Here is a 17,269-nt window from a genome sequence, read left to right as displayed (position 1 = left end):
GTTTTCCTCGAGGGAGTGCCATGACTGAGTCAAAAAAGACAAATGTTGGTGAGAAATAGGGGAAGCACTTCATCAGCCGGGCAAATAGCTGGCTATGTGGTTACAACATTATCCCTGGTCCTAATTGTAGGAATATGCTCATTATAACTAATTCCAAATCTAACATTAAAGTAGCCTGTTTGATGCGGCCAACACAGCTAGCCTGTTCCTTATAGAATAAATAACTATTGAAATAAAAAAACCATATGTGAAACTCGTGGTAATTGTTGTCCTGATGCTACCCAGTAAATGTATAAACAATCTTTTTTTTCAGTACGCAAGACTGCCAGCATCACACACAATGTTTCTGTCAGTTTGATAGACAATTGCTTCAAACGCCTCCCTGATGACATCTGAACTCGTGCGTGATCATGAAATAAGACCTGCTGCGATTAGTCAGGGTCATACATGTTGTTAATGGCACTGTGATCTGACATGGTGACCATCATCAATGACAAAAAAAATTGTGCAGTCTGGTCCAGGACGTACACACAGTCCTTACTGATGTTGAAGGCATCCTCAACTCAAAACCTCTCAGATTTATCTCTTTTGACCTTGCTGATCCAGACCCAGTCACACCAAATATGTTGGTGATTGGGCAGCCCAATTCCTCTCTTACTCAGGCAATCTTTAGTCACTACCTTCCAAACCTTAAAACCAGGCAAAAATAAGAGACTGACAAGGAGAAATTGAATTCAGGTCAGATTGTGTGTATAGTTGACCCCCAATATCCTTGTGCATCATGGCCTATTGGAAGAATAACTGGAACCTACTGTGGAGAGGATGAAAAGGTTTACACTGAGTTGAGGATACAGATGCACTGTTTACAGATTAATCCCACTCTCTGAAATCACAAATGTCTGAGTATTTCCCACTTTTCCTCATACCTGTGGATTAGGTCTTCCTTCTCTTTGTCTCCAAACACCTTCACTTAGATTGAGTGTTTGCAGGTGTACGCCATGTATCTTTTGAATAACCTTCAATGTAAGTAGCAGTTTCTTTTAATCCCTTTCATTCTGCCTTCATTTAAGTCTAATGAATGAATGGAAGACAACTACGCTGTAGGCAGAAATTTTCCTCTTATTTTTGGTGTATTCAGTTCTGAGATGTTATGTATGTCAGTGCAGTCTATTGATCATGTAGTTTTGGACTTGAAACAAAACAATTCCAGCCATATCTAATCAAAAGAATCCAATTAATAATAAGCAATATATTTCATATCTACTACATTTTGAATAACACGTTCCCCTCTTCACCTCTGTGCAAACCATTTATTTGTTTGTATATTTATTACAGTACATTTAACATTTCTGGCAATTATTTAGTTTCGTTTTTTCCACATAATAAAATCAAAGTATAAATAGTGAATACTGTACACTATATTATACTGTGTACTGGACAACAATACCATTACAACGAATGTTGGGACTGCAACTGTTACTGAAACCAGTAACAATTTTACTGGAATTATTGCACAGTGTAATTGAAGTCAAGATAATGGTAGTAGTTAGCAGCAGTGGTACCAATAAAAACATGTTTTTTTTATATATATATATTTTTTTCTATCAGCAGTCATCAGTCATATCAGTCATACCTGCCTGTAGTCATACCATATCAATGCAGTGGCAGAAATTTGTGCTCAAATTGGAACCAGAGAATGTGCCTAAGCTCTAAACCAGCAGCCAGTTTGAACATGTTTTTTTTTACTACTGTACACCACTGTGACTCTCTGCTACTACCGTCACCAACTAAATTCAAACTTTTTATCAAAATCTTTAAGCAATAAACATGACAAGAAATTTTAACTACGTTTAAGTTAATTTTTTAATCCCTTTAAACTTAAACAAGCACACAAATTGAATTCAGAACATTGAAATGTGGTCAAAGACCACAATGATCAAATCGCTCTTATCGTTTTGACGCTGTGAGTAATGTTTGTGTTTCCGCACACAGTGAATTAATTGGTGTGTTGCTCCTCCTTATAATCTGTTTTGTTGTGTTACCCTGTGAACAGTCTTTACCCTCCTAACGTTCGCCGAGTACAAATAATGGTTACCCTTAAAAGGTTTTGAAAAAAAAGTTCAAAACAAAGGCATACATTGATGTAATAAGCCTGATCCAATCCTGTCATGGTGATAAAGTGGTGGAGAGGTCCGGGAACAGAGGTAGGTGCTGATACCAGACAGGAGATAAGGAGGCAGTCAGGCGGTGCCTAAAGGTCCTGATTACTAGAGTCAATAAAACTCAGTGAGCGAGCAGCTCATTTGCAATGTGACTTCAGCATCCTGTCAGAAACCTGGACCAACAATCTGTCACCTCAAACAACTCGTTTTGGCTATTTTCTTCACTTTGCAGATCATAAATAGGTAAGCACACCTAGATTTGCATAATATGTGAATTTTACACTGTAGTCATTAGTGATTTTAACTAATCTTTACTAGTACAGGCTGATATTGCTAATATTGTTTAAAGTTTTGTGAAATTTACTTAATTTGTACTTTGGTTTAGCCATGACAATGATACATTTGATGAACTATGTCAATCATGTTCCAGTCTCTAAAATCCACATCATCATCTTGGCAGGATTCTAATCATCATAATGAACATTAAAAGTTATTTTATCAAACACAGTTTCTCTCCTGACACTACAACACACTCACCCTTTCTTCCCATGGCAACAGTGGGTCACATTATCAACCCTTTTTTTTGTGCCAAGCCAGGCCATTGCTTCTAATTTACTTTCTGTCACCTTCTCACTTGGCTGAGCTTGGGTTCTGCCATTTCCAGGCTCCAGCACTGTTTGCACTACTACTGGAGGATGAGTCAAATTCAATAAGTTATGGATTAATATGATTGTTGGTCAACCAAAGTTCTTTGTGAATAGCTTTCTATAATGAAATTCATACTACATCACTCAATTTTCGCATTCAGGGGCAAATTTTAAATTCCATCTAATAAAATGTTTCTAAATATAATGATTTTGGATCACATGAAGCCTGTAAGTTTAGTGTAGTTATTCAGCAATTCATGTGATATCTGAACTTGGCAAACAGTTAATAATATTAATGGCTACATTTCAGTGCCAGGGCCCTGGAATGATTTATGCTGACTCACAGCCGTGGCATGCTGGTGCACCTTGATAAGTTTGAATAACTGTTGCTCTGCTTCAGGGATGCTAAATTAACTGAAATGATGCTGTCTTGTCTCTAGTTCACAGCCATCCTCTTGCCCTGTTGCCCATCAAGACCTCCTCACAATGCCACATCGTAGCTGTTATGTTGAGATTAACAACAACTCTGGCAGCTACACTCTCTGCAATCCAAGGTTATGAGTTGCTTTTGTACCTCTCTTTTTCTAAGGTAGTGATAGTACATTTTAAACCTGACTTAATAAGTTCCATGGTATATAGTGGTAGCATTTTGTTTGTTTTTTTTACACATTTTTGCAATGAATGAGTGTTTGACAAACGAATGAACACAATAGATTTTTAGATTTGTGTATGTTGCCCTTGTCTTCTTGGTTTTTCTTTGGTTTCAGTTCACTGCTACTCTGGCCATGAGAGTTCAACAAGCTGCCACTTAAGAATGACAGGTTATCACGATACTTATGAGTGGACGTTCAACTGTCCACATAGTTTTGGCTATGTAGCGCATTTTATAACAGGCGTGTGACATTAATGTATCGTGGCCTGGAGGAAGACACAAAAAAACACCTGTAATTGTAGCATCTATATGTATAGGTATGATTTGGAAAGAAAGATTTTCCAAGAACCAGTCTGATATATTCTGTCTCTGTGTTCAGGGTGTTCACTGAGAGCGGCTGCTGTGAGGACCCTCTGCCACCCATGGTGGGTCCCTGCTCCACTGCCAGCGCACTGTTCAACAAGATCACCGGTGCTGCGACCGGAGCAGTCGGCGTCTTCACCTATGACCTTTTCAACACCGACCTGAATGACTACAGCCATGTCATGGCTATCATGTTCTCTGTACCCTTCGACCGAAACCTCTACTCCAACTGGTTTGCTGTGGGGATCTTTGATAGAGGAAGCAACTGTGACTACAATCTTTATGATATTATGTATAATGGAAGTGAAAATAATTTTGTAAGAGCAAAGGCTGATGGCTCTTGCATTTCTTATGAGGGCGATTATGCTATTGTTAGTGCCTCCATGTCAGACTCAGGTGAAGCAGTCCTGAAAGTGGACATCAGCGATACTGGCATGTACTAAGTCAAAAGAAGAAAGTTCTTACTGTTGTTATGTAAGCCATATGAGATGATCACAGTAATTTTAGTAGCGTATTTCAGTGTTTGGGGAATCTCAATTAACTCACAGAGTAGGTCGCTAGCTGAAAGTGTTGCTTAATCAATATACTTAATGCACATGATTGTACACCAAATATTGGTTATTGGTTTAATTTTCAACAGTTAATGCCTTATTACAACTAAAAAACAAGACCTTTATGGGTCCATCAAATCGTCTCCTGGTTTGTATTTGTCCATGTATAGATAAAATTCAACTGTATGGGAATTTTAATTGCTTCAATCATTTTCTCACAAACAGAAGTAATACAAATTTAATTTGACTTCTCTTTGACATTGAAGATATCCAAGTGATACAAGGACATTTTGGTTCCCTAAGACACCCAATGAGGGAACTAATCTTTTTATTATAATGTTTTTATTATATGAATTTAATTACTGCAATTTAATTATATTTTTGTTTCATTCAACTCACTCAACTTGTGGCCTCTGTCATGCCATCAACACTACATGTCAAGTAATAATTTAACATGAACCTGAGTGTCTCTGTTATGAGTCTTCTCCTGGTTTTAGTCATGCGTGGGAAAATATAGAACTTACAACTTAATGCTTCACTCACTTCCTTTCTCTGGTACAATAAAGTACATTGTTCGAGTAGAAGGAGGTCTTAAATTTCCAAATTTAAATCACCAAAAAGGACTGCATTACTATGCCTCACAGATGTTAAATGCAGGATGGAGGCTTTCTGAAAAGGCAGTGAGGCAGGTGTGATGGGGCCACTTTAAGCATGTCAGTGGCTTTTGGAGTCGATCGCCTTACTGCAGTTCTGAATGGTTTAGCCCTCTTTAGTTGCTGTATCATCTGTATTATGCAGTGATCTGAGTGTCCAAACTGATGACAAGAAAATATTAGGCTAGAGATAAAATTCAGGGGTTGTATTCATAAACACTGTGAGAGTCCTCTCAGACAGAACTTAGCCTCAAATTTTCTGGGAAGGAGTCCTGGCTTAAGAAAGATTTAGAAAAATTCTAAGAGCAGCTGTGAGGAAGGAAGGGACTGAAACTGTTATCTTAGAGAGGAGGCTTGGTTGACCCTGTTGCTACGTATGGTACTTTTAAAAGGTGTGATTGGTTGAAAAAACACAGCATTCTCAGTGAGAATGAACAGTGAGAGATAGAATTTAGACTCTATGAAGACTGTAAATATGAACACAATTTCAAGTAATGAACATCTCTTTTGAATAAATTATAGGCATTACTTCAAAAGCAGTCAACAAAAGGTTTGAAAACACATGCCTGCTTGCTCACATGAAGTACATTGTTATATTTATTTGCTTACGTTTGATACCATGCTGGTAATTTCACTACATGATCTTGTTTGATAGACCTACTAACAGGGACAAATGGCCCCACCATAAACATAACTCTCCAATCATTACACCAACAACATTGGTGAAACCCACACTGTCCATGAACACCCTTTTGTAAGCCTGCAAGGTGGAGACATCCAGTGGAAACGAGATGAACTGCACCACAATATGAGACCGAAAGCTCTACAACTGCAACTCTCATTCCTCTTAAAAATGATTACAAAGATTACAAGCAAAACACCATACTGAAAAATTGAATTAAGATAATCAGAAAAAATATGATATAGAGTAAGAAACTTGGTTATTCATATCTCTGAATGATTCTAACATTGCCTAGGTTTCTGATTGTCTGTGCAGGACTGTATGTGACTCCTACACATCCCACAACCAATCCTCAGAGACTCAGCCAAATACTTCTCCAGGGATATCCCGTTCACAAGAATGGGACAGACAGCCTGGAACACGATGCTTCTGACCACAGTTGTCAAGGTGCAGAGACATAAAAATCTTTCTCGTACTTTATAAATTTGACTTGTTAACGTAAACAATTTGTTATCATGAAAATAAACCCAATATGTACTCATGTGAGATTAAGAGCTTCTAGATAAGAAACACACCATTTCATCATCAGCATGCAACAGAATGCTTACTATTCCTTCCAAATAAAACATTTCACAGTGAAAGGTTCACACAGTGTAAGGCATTGAGACTAGTCTCTATGTACCTATACAACCAGTCTCAAAGAACTTGGTAGGGTTGACTGATTCAGATTCAAAGCAATAATCGCTGACAAGTCTAATAAGTACTAAATTAAGAGGATGAACACGTACTGAAGGTCTAACTGTTAATAATTCATTCCCCTCAGTCCTTGGACACGCAGCCGTACGTCCCAATCAAGCCAAAGGACCAGACTGGACTCACTATCCTTGCTAAATGTCTGGATTATATTCAAGGATGGGTGGCGAACAACTTTGTACAATTAAATGAAAACAAAGGAGAGATCATACTGTTTTGCCCCCCAAACTCATCCAGCGTTACTGTCCAGTCCCTCAACCAGTTATCCAATCACATCAGACCCTATGCAAAAAAACGTGAGGTGCCCAGCTGGAATCAAATACGCTGTTGGCCCAGTATGTGGTATGTGTCTTAATCACAGGACATCCCAACACAAATATACAATGCTACTGCAACACAGGCAGTGTAGATATAACTAATTAAAGGTAGTAACCAATTATTTCTTTTCAAAACAAGCTAAAATGGGCAGCTGTTAAACCTTTAATTTAAGTTATAAAACCGAAAAGTGAATTCCAGCAATCTGATTGGCTGTTAACTGTGATATAATGAGCATATATCACGCCTACCGTTCTAAAAAGCCTTATCACAGCAGATCACTCCGCTTCGGGGATGCAACAATGTTTCCATGACAACAATCAACAGTTACAGTAGCTACGCAGCAAAAAGTAGCCGGTATTGATCCTCATTTTTTTGACAGCGTTAACAACATTTGAAAATGTTCACTGTCGTATACCTCTTCAATGTTGTCACTATTGTCAGATGGGTCGTATTATTATTAGATTAGATTGTAAAATCCTGCACTGTGCATCAATGAGTAGTTAGGAGTCACATCGCAGACCACGGACAGCTCCCTTAGGCTTAGACAGTCACAGGATCAGCACCTTGACAGAGACTGAGTGCTCTGCAGGCTGATCTGCCACTGATTGAACAGCCTCATGGAATTCTTCACATTATTTACTAATGAAATTCGTTAAGACAAGTGATTTGGCGCTTTTAAAGTCATGATATTCATTGAGGTTTTGGGTGGATTCTTCCGGACCACTCACTCATAGTTAACTGCGGGGGGCCTCGCATGTTTACGTTACGGGGATGATTGACAGAGAAGCAATGACGTCTCCATGACAACAAACTGTTAGACAGCAAAAAGTTGCTGCGGTTAGTTGAATTCACATGTTTAAGGTTAACTTTCACCTCCAGATAGGGTTAACAAGGGTAGAGATGATTGAGCAGTGACTTTCTCCAGAAAAAAAAAGAGGAATAGACGACAAGCAGAGCTAACGTACGGAGAGGTGGGAGCATTTTTTTCACAGAGGGGCTATTTTATTAGATAATATGTAATTCTATTTAATTAAAAACTACATGAAAATTATTGTGTATTCTTCTTCCATATTGCCATTATTGGTAACCGTTTTATAAAAGCAATACATCACGACAGGCCGTGATATGTGCTCACTATATCACGCTAAGGGGGGTTTTCGTGCTTCCACTCCGCGTCGGGCCGAAGAACGCCCCTTAGCTGTGATATAATGAGCACACATCATGGCCTGTTGTGATGTATTGCTAGAACACGGCACTCTTAAACACTTAATTCTGATTGGTCAATGGCCAAAATTCAGCAGCGTTTATTTCTCGATAGATGACTGCCTGCTCAGGAATTCCTAACAGTCATAGACTAAAGGGCCAATCCCTTAATGTACCAAGCTCAATTACAGATTGCCAGCTGATTTGAGAGGCTAAATATGGAGCATTTTCCGGACATTACTTTTAATTTGTTTGGAGAGGACAAAACACTTGACTGGAGAATGACGTCCACAGCAACAAAGACAAGAAAAGTAAAGAACAACGCTGGACCGACGGGAGGAGCGATATTAAGGCACAATCGACTTGAGGACACAGAGACTGACCAGACTGAAGCGGAGAGACACAAAAAAACACAGCATGAGGGATCGACCTGCTAACAGACTGCTGAGTGGAGACAAAACTGGAGACAGATTTTTTAATGTATGACGCTGAACGCAGAAATCAGCTGCTGCGGGACTTATATCCATCAGTACGAAATAATGGCGGTAAACCAAACTCTGTCTCCAGCTACCTCTCTCTCAGGTCTGGGATATCCCGTCACTTCCCCACATTTGACATGATTACACTGAATAACTGTAAAGACATAAGTTATCCTGCCTGCCGGCCTGTGCACAGTGAGAGGTGGTTACTAGGCAATGTACGTGTTTACTTTCAGAGCCGCTGCGCAGTAAGAGCGGTGACAGACGAGAGTAGGCTCATTTTAAATCAATAAAATATGTTTTAATCAATATTTTGTGTCACATTATTGAATGGTGTAGTAGTAAGCCGTGTTCTGCTTCACGTCGGGCTTTTATGTCATCCTGTAGAGTTTTTTTTTTCTCCAGAGGAACCTGCTCACTATACATTATATTATCCCTTCATAATGCAATATAATGTGGAAATATCCTTTGTAATCAAGCATAGACTCACCAAAGACCAGAGCCAGGCCGTGAGATGTTCCCACAGCAATCACACCCGACATTGTCTGAACACAAATAATATATGGATTAGAAATGAATAAGAAGAAGCCAGGAACATTTAACAAATGAAAAACAAAGACAAAACACCATAAAACAATATCAAACTTTGGACTCATAGAATCAAAGACCATAAACATAGACCCACCCGTGGCTATACTTTAGTTTGAACGTTGTTCAGCCACTGTGCTCTTACGGGCTGCAACCTCTCACAAATGTACACACTGTCACATTCTCTTTCTGCGCCTCTCCAACATATTTCTAACTATTTTCACACAAGTACAGAGTTTCATGTAAATGCTGTGGCTTCTCTGAAAATAAATTAGACTTTGCTGTTGGATTGTTGTACAAAACCTTCTAAAAAAGGGCCTTCAGTACTTTGCACTATTAGCCATACCTCCAACATCCCCTTATTTATTCTGGTTTGTTTCCTGTCTGCCTGTCTACCATCATCTGCTCATGATGGAAAAATGCCAAAAGCAAAACCTTTAACTTCCATTTATTTTCCCATGTCTCTAGTATATAGCCACATTTGAAATTATTAAACAGCTAAAATGCATCATGCATACAGAATGCAACATAACCAGCCATAAAAGTCAAAGAAAGAGTGATAGAATGTGTTATCAAATTGTCCTTCACTAATATTCATAGGTAATAAACCAACACTCACGATCGCAGTTGGCAGTCCAGCATCCACTTTGTCCTGAAGGAAAGATACAAATGTTTTTATTATGGCTGAATACAATCTTGAATGCATTATTCTGCTGACACAAATGTACAATTCTGAAGCCACAGGCAAGTACAGACATCTAAAACAATACATCATCCAAATAAAATCAGTCAAGAGCAAACCTGCAAAGAACACATAATTACTAACTGATGATCATTCTTTTAAAACAAAAATGAATCCTGCCATTGATTGATTACTGCAGTCTGACAGCTGTACCAAGTGTTTTGATTAAGTTAGTATTTGAAAATCCCATCATTTTATACATATATTATATATTCATAAAGTATATACTAGAAATAAGCCACTGTGTAAGCCATACAGCTTACACAGTGTCATTCACAGTGTGTGAGCTGCTACCCAGCTACTGAGTGAGTGAGTGTGCATGTTGATGACACTGCACTCAGCATAGCTGCTTTGGACTCTTTTCTACTTGCCTATATATGGCTTTCCAGTATTTTCTTATATTGCAGATATATCCAAATACATGTAGTATTGACATCAACACAAAAACAGACATCGCCACAACGCCACCCCTCGCCTGAACCAAAAGGAGTGTTTCAAGTAAGTGAGTCTGAAATGGACAAATGTGCCACGTGTGTGAAAGGGCAACTCTGGACAAGACCCAATTCTGTGCTCATTGTCCAGAGGTCATGACACAGAATGGCTTCGGTGTCTCTACTATACTTTAGCTGCATATACTGTATTTGGGCAGCAGGACTCTTTACTGTGTTCTCACGTCACCTGAGACGACAGCTGGTGGTGAAAATGCACCTCTGCTGCATCTCTGGTGTTTTCATTTGGAGCCTTGAAGCTTCCACGTTGACAGAGAGTTAGTTTAAACAGTTTTGAGTCTTTTCTTTTTGAACTCAAGTGTTGTCTCGTGTGAGGCAGTTGTTTTTGTCTGTATGGAAGTCCCAAATAAAAGAAGCAAAGACACACATGTATACACATAAAAGTATTGTGAAAATTATACAAATATGTTATAATTATTATTATTATTATATATTATACTTTATAATACTATTATAACACTGTACTGTATCTGTCCTCTAATCTGCCTGTGAAGATCCTCAGTCATGAATGTCATGGTTGTCCAAGGAGGGTTGAATCAAGAGCAACTGCAAAACGTTTTGCCTCTCAACCAAAGGGCTTCTTCAGTTTTAACTGACTTGTATGTAACCGCGGTCTGGGGGACTCCCCACCAGTCAGTTAGGCAAAAACACTAACAACAAGTTTAAGGACATCAGAGCCTGGTGTAGTCATTTTTCTTTTTCTGTGTGTGTGTTTGTGTGTGTGTGTGTGTGTGTGTGTTCTTACAGCAGCGGAGACAATCTGTGCAGAGATGCCTTTCAGCAGGCTGTGTCGAAGAACAGACCCGTGTACTGCTGGATTCATATCTACTGTCCTCCTCTTTCTTCATGTACATCCACAAACGCGCACACACACACACACACACACACGCACACACGCACACACGCGCACACACACACACGCGTACACACACACACACACACACACACACACAAAAGACATGTTGAATTTTCATGAGGTATCGATCAAAACAGCCTGACCTTGAGCCTGAGTTTCACACTATTCCTCAGGTGGAAAAAACTGGAATGAATACAGTATATAACATGTTGGACAGGAGTCAGAGCCTGGTCCATACTGACACTATTTAACAGAGGAAAGTGGATCTAGACTACTCACTACCTGAGAGACAAGGCTTGTTTGGAAAAAAAAAAAAAAGTACTTCAATATACTCCTGCATTAAGATGTGAGGAATTGTCTGTCATCAAACTTTTTATAGAGTTTTCTCACTGATATAAAACAAACTATTTTGCTACATTTAAACAAGATGTATAATGACAATGACTGGAGACACCTTTAAAGTGTTATATTATCAACAATAGGACTGTGACTGTGTGTGTGTGTCTGTGTGTATTCATGCCGTTTGAGGTGTACTGGGTCTCCACTGTCAGAGCTGGCCAGTGAAGAGGTGTCACAGGAGTGAGCATCCATGTTGTCTGTGTTTAGCATGCAGGTGTCTTCCAACACAAATGGTTCTTCCTCATCCTCGAGCTGCAGAGACACAGGACAACAAACCAAACACACCTACAATTACAACTTTATCCTGGGTGATTTTAACTACTGTAAAAAGACACAAAACTGTTTTTATGGTACAGTACATCACGTGTCCCAAAGCAATAGGACACTGCGCTGAAACTGAGACGGCTGAGTCAGCTGTTTGGAAATACTTGAGGAAAATGAACAAGGAAAGGCAAAGGATATAAGCAAGGCCATTCTTGCTTTGTGAATATGTAACAATTTCAGAGGCTCTCGAACAAATGCACAGCCTCAAGGAAAATAGTGTTTTCATTTGTGTAAAAAAGTTTTAATTATTATTGATGTTTACTTGAATCATTCTGCTTTTCTCTGCTACTAGCCTAGAAAAGAAAATTCATACACTGTCATGTTATGGCCTCATTATATTTATCATTTAATGCACCTCTGCTGCATCTCTGGTGGTTTAATTTGGAGCCTTGAAGCTTCCACTTTGACAGTTAGTTTAACAGTTTTGAGTCTTTTCTTTTTGAACTCAAGTGTTGTCACATGTGAGGCAGTTGTTTTGGTCTGTATGGAAGCAAAGACACACATATATATACACAGAATATATTCATAATGCATAAGACAAGTTGCGTAGTGTTTCTGATGAACTGATTACAATTCCTTTCAAAACGTTCCCATTATACTGTTGATAGTCTGTGATGCAGAACACAGTTAAATACAGTGATCAAAAAGCACCATATACTTCACCTCATTGAGGATGCTCTCCAGCGTGGGCGGTGTGTCCACTTGGGGAATGTCAAACTCTTTGTCATCAATCTGAGAACCAAAGTAGAGCAAAAAAAAAAAAACAGTTTGAAGACAGTATTTGTTTGTTTGTGCTTTTTTGTTGTGTGTATATGTGAATGTCCTTCATGTGTTTTCCAATGAAGGATCCACACAGATGCAGGACTTAGCAACCATGGTATTTAGAAGCAGCGAGTTGGCTTCCCTGAGTTGAGCAGAGCTGTGCAGCTCGGAGGTTAAAATAAATCCAAGCTTCTATCATTTTCAGTTGGCTGAAGCTTTTGTGTATGTCCAGTTTATGTGACATTATTATTTTTGGCAAATGACGACTTAAAACACACCAAATGTGCAAATGTTTAGCACCTATTTGCTGCCCTTTTCTGATTATTTACCGAGAATTCTTCTTCTTTTCCAGGAAAAATACCTCTGTGAACACTTAACACCCCTCATGTCAGTGTTTGTGCTCTTGTGTGTTGGCTTGAGGCTACTGAAATAAAAACACCTTCAAACTTCATTACCACCACTACTTAACTGCTATTGCTAATCACTAGTCCTAGTTGAAACACTGTTATACAGCAATATAAGTGGATCAGCTTTTCAACTTATGTTTCATTCTCAGATTATGGTTAAATTGTGTTGCATAGGAGTATGGACAAGCCATGCCAAATTTGTAAAAATCCATCCTCTGAACCACAAAGCTTGAAGAGACGGATGGTGTTTTGTACATTTTTCCTACTACGCATTTTTACGAACTACTTTTGTGTTAGATTGCAATACATTTTTCATTACCTCTGATCCAGGCCCTGTTGACAGCTGCCATTAAAATGCCTCTTCTGTGACCTGATCACAAGTTGACAGCACTAAACAATAGTGTAAACAGTGACCAAGACACATTGTGATCTGATCGCTCAAACCTCTTACTGAGGTGGTCTGGGAGGAATGTGATCATGCGTCTTTTGTAGTGATTTTGCTAATCGACCTGATGTGGTCCCACAAAGGACAAACAGGAACACACCTCATCAGTGCAGGGTGTGGCAGTTGTTTTGGTCTACACGTATATTAGTTCCTGAAAAAATGTTGTTCTCTGAGCAAGCTAGCTGTCCACACTCTATCTATCTATCTATCTTTTGAATAGGAAAAACAGAGGAACAACTCTTCCTCAGGTGAGTGAGAATTTCAGTGCAGGCTGTGATCAGGCTGTCAGCAATTATACAAAGAGGGATATTATGGTAGGGTTGCTGTGCACAATCTCTCATTACAAAGACAAATGCACATTCAGTGGTGCAAAAACCATAGGCACTGGTCTACAGAGATGTAAAAAAAGTGACATGGTCAGATGAGTCATCCTTCCCCATATTCTGGACCGGTGGGTGAGATAGTAGTCTGCCAGCTGCAGCACTCGATTTCAAAAAGTGATATTAATCACTACTTGGACACAAAAACACTGAGGGAAAGGGTCCATAAACACAGGTGATATTTGACCAGTATTTTCTTCATTTTTCCGGGAACACTGAACTCTTCCAGGGCTGACTGAGCAACATTAGTCCAGTGAGTGCCTCAAAATTAACCAGTTAGTTACCAATCAGACTTTAGAAAGCAAAATGAACTGAAACTGACACCCCTAGTTCAGTCCCTTCAGTAGAGTTCCAGAGACTTGTTGGCACCCTAAATGCACTTATTTTGGCAATTTTGGTCCATCTGTAACACAGTTGTGGTCAGAAGTATCTGACACAATGTAGTCGCAGTAGAACTATGGCAACAGACACTGTCAATTATCAGTCAAGGGATTTCATTTTAAAAGGACCGCATCCTACATGTCTGCCTTTTATTTGTCTACTTTTGTACTTGGTTATGCTTCGGCAACAAAACTACTTGGTTGGGTTCAGGATGGTTTGGGTTCAAGTACACTCTTTCACCATGTTAACCACATGTCAGGGGGGCTCCCCTCTCACATCAGTGTGTTTCACCTGGAAACAGTCTGAGTGATGAGCAGCACTGATGGTCCTGGAGCATCATTATTATAACACCAACACAGCTGTATCAGCTCGCACAGTACACCACAGTACACCACAGTACTGGTGCTTCCACTTTGACCGCCAGTCGGTGGGTGATACTATAGGACGCAGTTCTACCGGGAGGGGACAGACTTCAACACAACACCCGGCCCTGCCCACGTCAGTGTGGGTAATTCACAACTAGAACTGACGACGCCGGGACACTACGGACGACAGTTAACGCCATTAAACTACCTTTACTTAAAATGTTCTGAAAATTACTGCAAAAGAGCACATTGTTAAATCAATGTGAGACAGATGTTTGGATACGCTTCACGCGCTGTAACCTGCACGGTAAATAATAGCCGATCACGTGACAACGTTAAGCCTTCTGGACCGTTTCAATAACATTTATTAACAGACTAGTCTGCTTATAAATGAGCTGATACAGTCACAAAACTCAGCCTTAAAATAGCATTTCACTCGCCAATTCCACGCAGTCCCCCTTACAGTAACACGCTTCGGGAGCAGACATGCGCAGTGGGGCCTATTAGGAATCTGTCATGAGACAATATTCGGTTAGTTATTTACAAAAACCTGTTTTCCTATGTCCCCAGGGGGACGTACTGTGTACGTCGAGAATCAGAGTAACCGCTGTGCAGTGCTACTTCTCATGGTGTACCAATGCCGGAAGAAAAAGACTGCTAAGGCAGCGAAGAGTTCATTTTCGTTTTTGTCAATTGCTACGACATTGGAGTAAGTACTGCGTCTCTCACCGTGTCCACCTCCATCAGGTTGAGCTGGGACGAAGCAGAGAGAAGGCTGCGAGTATCAGGAGACTCCGTCATCTCTCGCTTGATACGAACTAATGGCTCGCCTGTGTATTTTTGCGACACCTATAAACTTGGTATCTCACACGGACGGTCGTCTTTTGCAGCACTACATGCTTCAGGGAGGTCCATCACTGTCTCAGCCGTGCCCCACGGTGGAGAACGAGTGATACTACCTTTGTACCCATTATGTAGGTTCCTACTTTTTTTTCAGTCATCTGTTTGAAGTCACAATTAGGCTAGAAGTCTCCAGTAGGTTTAATGTTGGGTTTTGGTAACGCGGGGAAGGCATACATAATAATGTCAGACGGATAACGTAAAGTAAGACAGCTGGGCGAAATACCAAGTTTTCAGGGAGTCAACTTTGCGACACCTCTGGCAGGAACTACATTACTCACATTTCCGGTTGAGTATTTCAGAATAAATTTTCTAAACATATTCAACTCAAAAACTGACTGAAAACATTTAATTCTTTTCCCAAAATTATGACAAAAATAAATAATACAAATGTAACATTTATGTGTAGTACAATAGTACAAAAGCTAATGCAATAGTACAGTAAACCCCACCAATACAGTCGTGAAGTTTGTGGACGACACTACAGTAACGGGTCTCATCTCAAATAACTACGAGACCCACTACAGAGAGGAGATACACCAGCTCACCCAGTGGTGTTCAGCCAACAACCTGGTGCTGAACACAGGGAAGACCAAGGAGGTCATTGTGGACTTCAGGAGGTCCAGAAAGACGGACCACGCCCCCTTCCTCATGGACGAAGAAGTGGTGGAGTGTATGGACAACATCATGTTCCTGGGCCTCCACATCACATCTGATCTCTCCTGGTCCATGAACACCTCCCGCCTGGTGAAGAAGGCACAACAAAGGCTCTTCTTCCTCAGGAAACTGAAACTGGCTGGACTCTCCTCTTGGTTGCTCGTCAACTTCTGCAGGGCCACAATTGTAAGCATCCTCTGCCTTAGTGTGACAGTGTGGTATGGCAGCTGCATGGCACAGGAGAGGAAACAAGTGGTTAAAACTGCACAGGGCATCGTGGGCTGCCCCCTTCCTGACCTAGACTCTATATATGAAGGCCGGATCAGGAAGATGGCAAGATCCATCGCCACGGACCCCAGCCATCTGGGCCACAGACTGTTTGTACCGCTTTCCTGATGGAAGCAGTACAAACAGTTTCTGAACCTACACATACAGCTGTTTGAATGTTCCAGGCTAGGATGTTTTGGCTGGCTCAGGGATTAGTTCATGGCTTAGGGCTTTTTTCTTTGGATTTTTATGTTCATGCTCCACATTTTCATAGTCCACATCTCTCTCTCTCTCTCTCACACACACACACACACACACACACACACACAGAGGCTGGATTGAAAGTACTGATGTCTTCGAGTGGGCCTGACTGTAAGTCATTCACTAACTCACTCATCTCAAGTGGGCTAGTATGAAGATTAAGCCTAGTAAGTCAAGGAGTATTTCAATATACAGAGGGAAAGTAAGTGATAGGAAGTTTGCTATAGATGGTGAGGAAATCCCAACAATTAGGGAGAAATCAGTTAAGAGTCTAGGACAGTGGTACAATGTGGACCTGAATGATGTTGAACAGGTTGTGCAATTTAGAAAGTATGTTGCAGAAGGGCTGGAGAGAATAGATAAATTAGGGCTCCCAGGAAAACTGAGGTTGTGGTGCTTGCAGTTTGGCTTGTATCCTAGGTTAATGTGGCCAATGTCAGTATATGAAGTCCCATTATCTGTAGCAGAGAGAATGGAAAGGCTAGTTAGCTCTTATATTAGAAAATGGTTGGGTGCTCCCAGGTGCTTAAGCAATGTAGCTTTGTATGGGAAAGAAATGCTTC

General features: G+C 40.2%; 2 protein-coding genes across 2 annotated transcripts in view; one reads left to right on the top strand and one right to left on the bottom strand.

The window, feature by feature from the left end:
• vps8 (VPS8 subunit of CORVET complex) overlaps positions 1–15,445 on the bottom strand; it is a 77,139-nt gene extending 61,694 nt beyond the window's left edge. The window contains exons 1-6 of the mRNA XM_041947489.1: positions 15,351–15,445; positions 12,545–12,613; positions 11,679–11,809; positions 11,048–11,144; positions 9,671–9,703; positions 8,954–9,008 (exon numbers count right to left, since the gene is read on the bottom strand). Of these exons, the coding sequence (XP_041803423.1) occupies positions 8,954–9,008; positions 9,671–9,703; positions 11,048–11,144; positions 11,679–11,809; positions 12,545–12,613; positions 15,351–15,422 (457 nt within the window). The 5' untranslated portion in view covers positions 15,423–15,445. The remainder of the gene's footprint in view (positions 1–8,953; positions 9,009–9,670; positions 9,704–11,047; positions 11,145–11,678; positions 11,810–12,544; positions 12,614–15,350) is intronic.
• Positions 3,296–4,267, top strand: LOC121613847 (DELTA-sagatoxin-Srs1a-like). The gene is made up of 2 exons (XM_041947520.1): positions 3,296–3,363; positions 3,841–4,267. Exons 1-2 carry the CDS (start codon positions 3,296–3,298, stop codon positions 4,265–4,267), a joined length of 495 nt encoding a protein of 164 aa, XP_041803454.1.
• Positions 15,446–17,269: the final 1,824 nt, after the last annotated feature.

This window comes from Chelmon rostratus, chromosome 11, assembly GCF_017976325.1.
Source record: "Chelmon rostratus isolate fCheRos1 chromosome 11, fCheRos1.pri, whole genome shotgun sequence".
In the NCBI taxonomy this organism is placed as follows: domain Eukaryota; kingdom Metazoa; phylum Chordata; class Actinopteri; order Chaetodontiformes; family Chaetodontidae; genus Chelmon; species Chelmon rostratus.
This window is presented reverse-complemented; position numbering and strand designations above follow the sequence as displayed.

Excerpts from the sequence above, each read along its gene's own strand:
- LOC121613847 (XM_041947520.1), top strand. The coding sequence starts at position 3,296 with ATGCCACATCGTAGCTGTTATGTTGAGATTAACAACAACTCTGGCAGC. Across the intron at positions 3,364-3,840 it reads TACACTCTCTGCAATCCAAG|GGTGTTCACTGAGAGCGGCT; the intron begins GTTATGAGTTGC and ends CTCTGTGTTCAG.